This window comes from Fulmarus glacialis, unplaced genomic scaffold, assembly GCF_000690835.1.
Source record: "Fulmarus glacialis isolate BGI_N327 unplaced genomic scaffold, ASM69083v1 scaffold47848, whole genome shotgun sequence".
NCBI classification, from domain to species: Eukaryota; Metazoa; Chordata; class Aves; order Procellariiformes; family Procellariidae; genus Fulmarus; species Fulmarus glacialis.
Window position 1 is genome coordinate 1 of NW_009229794.1, and position 11,512 is coordinate 11,512.

Here is an 11,512-nt window from a genome sequence, read left to right on the forward strand (position 1 = left end):
AGATGACCTTTAAAGGTCCCTTCTAACCCCAAAGTAGTCTATGATTCTATTCTATGATTCTACATCAGATGCAGAATCCCTTTTGAAGTGGAGTCCATTTTATAAAAATCAGGTTCCAGATGCTTTTTTTTGGTTCCATTCATTTCATGTATGCAGCCGTCTGCTGGGAAACCATCTTCTATCTTTCTTAATCTACAAGAGGATTACTTATTTTGAAAATAAATTAGTTTTTCTAAATTACCCAACGATTTCATCTTTCTGTGCAAAAGCTGTGATTATTTAACTGCTAGTGAATTCTGAAAGTGTATTTACACTTTCTGTCATGCATTGTAAGCGTTTGTACATCTTCAAGCCAAGTACTACATTCTTCTGATTCAAGCTGCCACCTTCAAGCTACCCACGCATGGTGGTTTGGTATATTCTAGACGTTTTTCAGATCGGTTTTTAAATAAACTTATCCACAGATGCAGATGAATAAAACGGATTGTGAAAATTAAGGTTTGATTTGCAAATTATGTTGGCAGTTTTGGAGCTGAGGTTTGCCACTGCCAGCCTGGTGTAGGTAGCAGGCCATCCTGCCTCTTCGACTTCGGGTGGGGTTGTGTCTGACGTTCCTACAGGGCTTTCTTTGGCTTGACTGTCAAGCCAGACTTCCACGAGCCCTTTTGGCAGTCTACTATGAAATCTTTCTCAAACAACTTCTCTTCTCAATCATCACAGACCCCGGGGCAACCTCTGAGTCAGCCTCAGGCCACTGTCTCAGGCTTTGCTCAGGTCTCCACTCTTTTTCCAAACAACGACTTATATGGCCAGACATGAGAGTGGCCTCGCCTACCGCCTGCCCTTCATCAGCTCAGTGCTTTTTTCCCCTTGCAGAGACAATGTTTAGTTTCTTTTCTTGTCCATCCTGTTTTCACCCCATCACTTGCATCTTTGCTGATGTCTTTCCCAGTCTAAGCTGTTTTCGGTTGTTAGATGGTTATCCAGTTTGTGCCAGTGAAGGGCTCTTCACATTTTCTTCTGTCAAAGGATTTGGGATGTCTGAGCCCATAAAGATTTATACCTGGATTTAAGTTAGCTAAAACATGTACAACTTTGCAGAATCAAGGCCTAATCTGGGAAATAATCTATTGGAAACTTGGTGTTAAATATTGTCTCAGTAGAGTGTTTAGGCTTTTAGAGTGTTTAATATTTTGAAAATTGCTTAACTTGGCAATGGATGGCAGGTACTTTAGAAGTGGAGAATATGTTTTTTACACAGACTTTTAAAATATGACTTACATGACTGAAAGGTATTACATTAAAATAATAATTTTATCTATATTAGTTTATTTATGGGCTCGTATTGTTAAGGATTTGGTGTTACGAATAGCAGGTTTCTGCGTTCCGTATTTCTATGAGTTTCAATGGAAAGGAGAAAAATCTACTCCTTATAGCTTTCTGCAGAAGAATCACAAGGATACATTTGAGCCATTTCTTGACTGACTTGAATAATTAGAAAGTTTGTGGCTGACAAACTTTGGTTTCACCATTGATTATTAATAAAACATTAGAAATGCACAGTAGTTTTGAAAAAAAAAAAGAAATCTAGAAACCTGTCAGTTAAATCAATCTAACGTGAATCAAACAAAGCTCGTAATAGAAAGGATCGGATAGAAAGACTCATTTTTACTTGACTTAATAAACATGATTATTACTGAATTAAAGTTTGGATTTTTTGTCAGAACAGGATTTTTTCCAATATGTTTTGACAGAGCCTTGAGCTATGAGAAACTACTGACTGTAGATATTCTCTGCCAGAATGATGAATCTATTTCCAGTAAGCTAGTTGCTTCATCTTGTTGGATATACTCTTGGGAATTTATCACGTAATTCCCTTAATTCAAACCAGTTGTGTACATATTTTGTAATTGATGAATTACTGACAGTAAATAAATATTCATACAAAATCAACTATTTCTTAAAGAATAAAAATACTGTTTAACAATTTTTGTATCAGAACTTAGCAGTCTTGTGTTTACTGTGTCTTTTCACATGAACTAGAGTGTCATCTAAAACTGCTGTGTACAATTATTACAACATTGAATATATACCATCTCAGATAAGAATGCATTTATATTGCAACTGTATGTCAAATACTTTTATCAACACAGTGAGTAATACCAGATCACTAGTCCTTGAAATAACATGTCATTAAATTTGTGAAGATGAAACAACTATTCTTCCGTCAAATTCTGCTCTACATTTAGATGAAATGCCTTGGTTAAGTAATGTCTTTGAAGACTGGGTGTTACTTCCTTTAGCTCTGATTGTAGTTGGCAGGCATTATATGTTCTTTGTGTATTACCAAAACAGAACGTCTATCTGCAGCATACTCTCTGCCTTTTCTTCATAAATGGATGTAACTTTGGTCTGGTGTTTGCATTTGATTAATTGGGTCTTACTGCTTTTGTGTGTGCATATATCTTATTTCTACTACTGGATATATATGATTGATGCACTGAACTGTTGGCTTCTGTTCTGTGAATATTAATCAAAGAATATGCTCCTCTGCTTAATGGCTTTGCAGTGTAGGAGGCAGCCAAACAACATAGACTATAGTCTGCTTTTTTTGCTCTTTAATCATTATTGTGTAAGACACTGGCAAGAACACTTTTTTCATCTATAAACACTATTTCATGCTTAAACATATCCATTGTTTGGTCAAAGTTATGAAATATTGTTGCTCAATTAAATTTTGTTTTCAACATTTCCTGGTAAAAGCAGTAATAGAAGAGATAAAACAGTAAAGGAAAGGGAGATAATTAAGTAGAAAAAAATACTAGGCATAGCAAGCAGGGACGAAGCAGAAGATGTGGAGTCAGTAAATTCAGCCTCTTATGGTTTCAGGTCTTACGATTTGGACAAATAGTTTTCTTTAATCAAAAGCCAAACCTGATGCTTTTCTAGATTCCATTACTTTGGTGAAAGGGATAATTTATGACTAAACTATTCTTAAAGAGAGTCAGGGTAGACATTTGCTATGTTGCGATGTACACTTAAAATGTGTATAAGGATAAATGTTTATTAGGGTGTGACAGCTTCTTTGGGTGAGAAATTAAAAGACATCTTCAGTATTTAAAACAAAAAAGCCAGTAAATATTTGTTTGTGGTGAAGGTGGTACAGCTCAGTATCAGAAGCAGCAAGCTTCTTGAAAACACAGCTCACATTTTTATGGCATGTAGTTCTGAAATAAAGGTTGATAGCTACAGCTTTAGTCATTCTCTGTGAATCTCACCAATGAGGCAGCGAAGGCTAGCAGGAAGGCTTAGGGTTTTACAAGGTGTTTTGTTTTAGTCCCTCACCCCCTCGCCCCCTTTCATAAAAATGCCCTGGAGTAGGGCATTTCTCTAAATTATGCTGTTAGCAAAATTTTCCCCCTAGCACTATCAGTGGCTTAGCTGTACAACTACCAGAATTAGCAGAATTTAGTGAACAGGAGTTCCTCTTGCTGTTGCCTGTTGCCCTTGACCATTAGGACAGTCTTGCTAAAATCCTCTCAGGGTGGTAGGACCATAGAGAATATTACATTGTTTGTATTTACTAATGTTATTGTTCTACAAAGTTTATTTTAACTGTTATGAATGTAAGCATTTTTTAAATTCCTTCGGTTTCAGCCCAGAAAATATATTCCAGTTTTTGTTATGATTATCATGATTTTGTAATAATCTAGAAAGGCATAAGGCAGAAATCCCTCAAACCTTCTGCATTTTTGTATCATGTAATGTGTTCAAAGGCAGGTCTTTTTTATGGAAAGGAATACAGTAGCACTGAAGCTTGTGATTCATAAAAAACGATAGTTGAAAGCTAAATCACTGAATCACAAAAACTTTTGTTTGTTTCCAATCAGTTTATTTGTCTCAGAGATGTATTTTCAGGAAAAACCAGTAAGAGAACTGAATGGCTTCAATAAAATACTGCCTTAGTCTACCATTATCTAGCGAAAATTAATCTATTTTATATTAGTTGAACAAACATTTATCCAGTGTTGTACCACCTCCCTTTGAACACCTCCCATAAATATTCATCTTGCATATACGCATATATTGATATTTGAATATATTAGCATGCTCTTGCAGAAATAGCTATTTGGAAAAAAATTTTTACTTACAGACTGTCTATATAAATTGAATATCTGTTTCAGATCCATGTCAAAACAGTAGACCTTTTATATTTTCAAAATCCTTTCTCCTGGATAAAGGTCATTTCCACTGTTTTAATTCATACCAACATCTGCTTCTGTAATTTGAGTCTACTTCTTCAGTTTTGATAATGATTATTCCCACATTCTCGCTGTTTGTCAATTCTGGAAAGTTAATTGTTAGTCCAACTAAGCAATCTTCACATGTCTGGTTAATGTGGTTATTGCTTATTGACCTTCTGAAAATGCTGATCTGCCAAAGAATTTTTTAACGTAGTAAGAAAAGCTAACTGAAGTTAGGTGCCTTTCTCTGCTGATCTACACCTGTTATTGTCCTTCCCTAGTGTTTGTAAATCAGGCCTTAAGATTTCACCAATAATATGGAACTAAGAAGAGCCAAAACCATGGCTTTTTAAAGACCTCGTCTAGTGGTTTTAGTTTAGTTTACTTCTAAACTTCTATTGTCCCTAATATGTGCAAATTTTAGCATGGACTACAGTCTTGTTAGACTATATATTCTTTTTGAGTATAGTTCTTCAAAAGGGTTCATATTGTGGTGATTACTATCATAAAAATATACAGATTGTTAAAAAGAAGCAGAGTTTTTGCATATGGTAATTACTGGCAAGTAGTTTTCCTTCAGCTTTTGGCTGATATGAATAAGGTAACTTGTCTGTAATCAAACAGAATCTCTATTAATATTACCTCTTTTCCGTTATTTACGTGTCTTTCTAAGAAACAGAGCAATTGATTTCATTTTACATGTAGTTTCAAAACTGAAGAAGGCACTTAGGAATGTCTTTGTGTGCTAGCTTAATTTCTGTATGTTCATATAATTGTTTATGGAATTTAAAATGTAAATATTTGAACTGAACAAAGCATCTACATTTGTGGTATAAATGGATGGGAGACTAATACTTGCATTTTCTCTTTTTCCAAACTTTAGGGGGGACACAGAGATTACCTCGTGCAATTGGAGTGTCTTTGGCAAAAGAACTAATCTTCTCTGCACGTACTGTAGATGGTGAGGAAGCAAAATCAATAGGATTGATTAGCCATGTGGTAGAACAGAATGAAGCAGGGGATGCTGCATACAGAAGAGCATTAGCTCTGGCAAGAGAATTTTTACCTCAGGTAAAACTAATTATTTTGATTTTAGTTTTTACCAAACATTAAGACTGAAAAAGAACCAGTTGTATTAAGAAAAACTGCCATGAAGTTATGTATTAAAAAGCCATTCTAGTTATGTGGAGAGCAATCAGAAGTTTTCTCTCTCATGTATTGAGTGGGGTTATTTGGTAATTATTTCATAGTGAAGGAAGAAAACTCTGTCAATCCTCGTATCGTCATGATATGGTCTGTGTTTGTGTAAGGGTTTTTTTTTTTAATAAAGCAATTATCTCAATAGGTTATTCTGTTGCTCTTGAACACTTCAGAAGAGAGGCAAAAAGGTCCATATGAAAGTGGACGTATCTTAGTGTAACTCCTGTTTTGAAAACATAAAGCTAAATGTAATTTCAGTATTATAGCAAAACCCATTTACTAGTGGAAAGTTTGCTTTCTGTCCTTTGTGTATAAGCTTGATGAAAGAATCGTGCTCTTTTTATCATTCATTCTAAGTGACATCCTACCTCTATCTTTCATAAAAGGGTTGAAATGGGATTTGGTTGTGCTTTAGAACTTGAAAATTTTAGTGAGAAGTTTAAGTATGACCCTTACAGGAGTCTTTGTGTTAGCTGATTGCTACCTGTTCCCCTGTTGCCATAGACTGCAAGCTGTTTGTTCAGGGTAGGGATGTGAGTTTGGAGCTTTTGATAAACTTGCTTTTCAAGTGAAGGGTCCCAGGTAGCAAATTCATAGGAGGCAGAAGAAGAAAATAATTAGTAAACCACTTTATTGGATCACAAGTGTAACAGCCAAAATTTTTCATTGACAATGGAAAATGTTGCAGATTAAATATGGCATTTAACATTGGTTGTTTGTGTTTTGAACACCCTCATAGAAAGACAAAGATGAAAAATACAGTAAAAATTTTAACATACAGAGATTCTGGAAGGTTGATTTATAGTTACAACTTCGCATTGGAACCAGCTTAAAAACATTTGACTTTCCCAAAAGCAGCAGGCCACTTCTCTAAAGCAACATCTGAACATTCAGAAGCTGATGTTGATGGATAGGCACAGGATTGAGATGATTCCCAGTGATGTCCCAATGTTCTGCGGCACATTGGAGGAGGAGGGTGGAAATCCCACTGCTCGTGGGGGACCTCAGTTGCTCACGGAAGAGTGTCATCACTTGACCAGTGCAGGCTTTGCAGTAGCATACTTTGGGTTTGAAGCTGCATCAGTTCATTTTATTTCATTATCACATCTATCCATGTGTCTCTATTGTGTGATAACAGGGACATAAGATTGACCCGGCGAAGACCTATCATGATGTCTCTTAAGGTGGCCATTCTGAGCCTTGTTTTGAAGGGAATTGAGCAAGCTTGGCAAAAGTGGACATGCTCAGCACCTTTGAAACATAAACCGAACACACTGCTTTAATTAGGTTTTTTGAAAACAGTATACATTCACTTTTTGTCAATACTGAAACTATCAGTTTGGAAACAAATGTCTATTATAATGATGTAATTTAGGATATTTGACCTATTTACTACAAATTTAATAAAGGTCCAAAGTCTAGAGGGTCCCAATATGAGAACATTCATGTGCAGACTTCACTGCATAATCTGGTAGATTTTGATGATATGTAAATAAGCTTTTTCTTTCATTTTAGGGACCAGTAGCAGTGAGAGTTGCAAAACTGGCTATCAATCAGGGAATGGAGGTAAGGATCTGTACTTTCCATAAGAGTAAGCAGAAGGCAAGCTGGCAACAGGTCTACTGTGGTGATTTTTTTTCTGGAACTGTTTTTAGTTTCTCAGTGTATAGTCTTTCAAAATCTATTTGGTCAAAATTTTTTGAAAGATGAAATGCAATTTTTTTGTCTCAGACTTCTGAGACTAGAGTTGATGCTGATTTCTGTAACAAGGCTTAGTAACCTCATGCCTGTCCAGGAGTAATGCACTCTGCTAATTATTAATACTAGAAAGTAAACATAAACTACTATGAACAAGTTGTATTTCAAATGCTGGGCGGAAAAAAACCTCAAAGTCATACTCTGTCAAGTCTGTCAATGCTCTCAGTGTTTAGTAACTAATAAAGTTAAAGGCCAAAAGGCATGTCATTTATTTTTAATAGTTTAATAGAGGTTAGTGTTAAAATTGTATCTGGAGTCTGATTTCATATTTGATTCTGATTGCCCCTCCTTCTTGAACACTATTGACCTAGCTCTAAAGCTCGTTAAAATCCAGCCCTGAACACGTCTGGACATGTGTTTTACTTTAGGCTTGTGAATCATCTTGCTGAGCTCAGCAGGACTATTCATATTTAAAGTTAAGCACATGCATAAGCTCTGCACCAAGACACCTTATAGCTCAACCTGGGACAAGGGAAAGGGCATCACTCTGCATGCAACATCTGAATCCAAGAAGACTAATTTAAGAATGGTCCTTTTTTTCTTAAAGTCTCAAAAGCAACCAGTGATATAATTGAGTTCAGCAAAGCATACCACCAGTAAGTTTTGGCCTGAGAACCAAACTCAGATGCTGTTGTGCAAGGAGTATGTTTGTTAGGTTTCCATGGCAAGTAATGATGGAATTCAAGATTTATTTCAGTGGTGGTGCCCAAGGTTCAAAATGCTACAAGCTAAATTATCTATCTACCAGGTATAGTGGACTGAAAGATCAAAATCATGATGTTTATAGAATTAAGGACAATAGGGTTAGAAGGACTCTGAATGATCATCTAGTTCAATCTTGAGGCCCCAAGACAAGATGAAAACCAATCAAGCTAAATGTTCATTCCAGCTATTGTTACAAAGCTTCCATGGCAGAGATTTCACAGGTTCCTTTGGTAATCTATCCCATAGCTTATCTCCCTTGACAAATTGCTTGTGGTGCATAGCCACAGTCCGTTCAGTGGCCTTGTGGAGAGCTGGTAAGTTCTGCAGCAGCTGATGCTTAAGACAGGCAGAGAAGTAGTGAGGGCAAAATTCAGCCTTTTCAGCTGTTCAAACCAGCTCACAAAGAAAAATATGGTATTAAAACTAGGTGATGATGCAGGATGGCTATGGTCTTTTTTTTTTATTTTAAATCCCTTTATACTTGAAGTTATATTTATTTTGTGGCATATGACATTTTGAAGATAACTTGTTTCAGAACAATTTTTAAATAAACATGCAGTACACTAAATCTTTCCCCCTGTAGTAAATGAAATTATTACAAATGTGCAAGTAGCTAATGATTTTTAGTCCAGATGATTTGTAGTGAAGAACATACATTGTTTTGATGGTGTATTACATACTAATTGTATCACCAAATAAGGAAACTGTTACAGAAATACTGATCACTCTCACCACATGGCAGTGTAGCATTTCTATGTTAAAGTAGTGTAGAAGAACTTTGCTGAAGTGTTTTAATATGTGGCATATAGAAGCACAGTATTTAAGTTAGCTGTCAGGAAATAATATATAATAAATATACAAAAATATGCTTTTAAAAGACATTGTATTCTTTTCCTCAGGTCGACTTAGTAACAGGTTTAGCAATTGAAGAAGCTTGTTACGCTCAGGTATGTAACTACGATTACATGAAAAAAAACAGAAAAAGGCTTTGTTGGTGCCTGTTGTGAAACATGCAGAAATTCGACTAGAAATTGCTCTATGATATCTTCTACAAATATTTTGGCATTTTATTTAGACCTTCCTTCTACTTACTCGGTTTTTGTAAGGAATTTAAGGAAGGAGGTGTAGTTCAGGACAAAAACATCTCCCTGCCAAGACTGTTAGGGTGAAAGTAGTGAAGCACAACCAGCCATATACCTAGCCAGTCATGTACTGCTGTGCATCTAGTCCAAGAACTGCCTTGCTTTTGCTTTGTTTCGGTTTAACATGAAATAAGATAAAGGGCACTTCAATAACATGTGCCACTAATGGCATATGTGCTAAGTAATAGAAAATTGAGACAAACCTCTTTGCCAGTGAAACATGGGAATGATGTATTTGAGTTTGTATGTTCTTGGACTTGGAGAGCAGTTTTTGATCATGGAAATAGAAGCATCAGCATTAGATGCTTATTTAAAACATATGGTGATTTGATTAATAACCTACCCCCCACGCCCCCCTCCCCCTCCCCCCCAAAAAACACCAAAAGCTCAAAAACAAACCCTAAAGAGTTTCTCACAGTCATCTGTTTGGAGAAAAGTTACTCCTCCTTCTCCCAAATTGTTTCTCAGCCTTATATTGTGCCTTTGAAGTGTCTGGTATTTTCCTGTATCTGACTAGACATTTTAGTTTTCATTTTCCTCTTGTATTATATGTTGCATGTGGGATGCATTGAAGAACTAGGATTTGTATGAAATTTTTTTTTTGTATTGTTTTTGGTGTCAATAATGAATTGTTACTCTGCTTATTGCAGACTATTCCAACAAAAGATAGAATTGAAGGTCTTCTTGCATTTAAGGAGAAGAGACCTCCTCGCTACAAGGGAGAATAAAAGAAGCTGATGCCTTTAAAATACAGGGGGATAAAAGTACTATGAGGACCATTAAGGTGCACTTTGCATCCGCACCTGGAATATCACAACCACCAAAGTAAAAGCAAATCATAATGACGTAACAACATTTTGAATGTGTCCATACTTGTACTGGGCCCAGATAGAAATGTGTATGTCAACTCATGCTCATTACAGTTTCTGAAGGTTGATCTGTGTATTGGCAAGGTCACAGGTTCATGCAGCATTTTTAGAATTTCATATGTATGAAACGTACCATTCCACAATTGAAAAAGCTCTGTAAATTCTTAATATAGACAAAACCTATATGTGATGTTAAGTATAAATCTGCTGTATCATTTTATCAAAACAAAAATGACTACTGAACACCAAAAATAAGAAATTGTACAAAATATGCATTAAAATGGATATGTACATCAGTAAAAATTATATTTGAGTATTCTACCTGAATAGGTACATTATTAATAAAGCTAAGGGAAATGAAAAGGATTATTGTTTGGGAAATGTTAAGCTTTATTTATCTGACTTAGGCTATTCTAAGTAAAATGAAATTAACTTTAGCACATAATGGCATCCTTTTGGTGAAGTCATTGCCATTATATTCATTTGATTGTATTAAATGAAGACATTTTTGAGGGCAGCCTTTAATTATGCATTCTTGTATGTTAAACCTGGCTTTGTCTTGCATTCTTCCAACATATTATCTGATAAGCACTGTTTGCAGTGAGGAAACTTTATTTCATTTGCCCCAGTTATTTTAAATTTTTGATGATTGTATTAAAGATTATTGTGCAGGGATGGGACTAATGTGCTGTTAAACTAGAATTCTCTTAATCTCCAGAATATTCCTTTTGCAGGTCCTGATAATGTATATCTACATACATCAGGGATGATATTGAAATGTTCTTTATTTTGTGGCGGCCTCAGGGTTCTTTTCATACATTGAAAGAGAAATCCAGTAGGTTTACGAGGTGAGAAGACTGTTGTGATTCATACTATATATTTACTGTGACATGGCATATACAGCAAATGCCTGGAAATAACCTCTTAGAAAGTATTTTTGTTAACTTGACTGGAAAATAAACATGGCTTAGCAGACAGAGGCTGTCTTTTTATATGAAAACGAATTTCTTCGCGTTTGGTTACCATTGGCTCACGAAAGGTGTGCATGCTCTGCTGTTTCTGCAACATTAGCTATGGTCACTGTCCATATCTATGATGATAAAGCAGCTGATCAACATGAAATGACAAGAACTCATTTAAATTCATATTTAGACATATCATTACATGTAAATTGATTATAACTGGTAGAGCACACACTTTGTTGACTGGTAAACTTGCTGAGTCAATCATTTCATGCACGATAATTTCCAAATAAAGTACTGCTGCTTGTTTTGATCGTCATATAAAGCCTAGAGGGTCATTTTCTCATGTTTTTGAAATGCTAACATGTCATTTTCATTTTTACTGAGTAGGAAATAATTATGTTAATAGGAGAAAAAAAATTAAGTCTATGCTGATGGGTTTCTGTTTCATAACTTTGATATACAGTCTGGTTATTGAGCTGCCTCTTTTTCTAACAAGCGCTGATTAAGTAGCTTCTGTGAATGTCTATTTAAAAAAAATGTAATAACTTTAAATACTGTGGCAAAAGACTGTGTAGATTCGTGGCTTTAACTAGTAGTTTTGATCTCAGAAAATAATTTTGCTGTCACAG

General features: G+C 35.4%; 1 protein-coding gene across 1 annotated transcript; it reads left to right on the forward strand.

Annotated features, from left to right (window-relative positions):
- Positions 1-5,127: 5,127 nt before the first annotated feature.
- On the forward strand, positions 5,128-10,289 carry LOC104081288 (methylglutaconyl-CoA hydratase, mitochondrial-like; the record flags this gene model as incomplete). The annotated part of the gene is made up of 4 exons (XM_009583970.1): positions 5,128-5,315; positions 6,960-7,010; positions 8,807-8,854; positions 9,700-10,289. Coding segments are annotated over 4 exons (365 nt in total), but the record flags the coding sequence as incomplete, so codon positions are not given.
- Between the last annotated feature and the right edge of the window lie 1,223 nt (positions 10,290-11,512).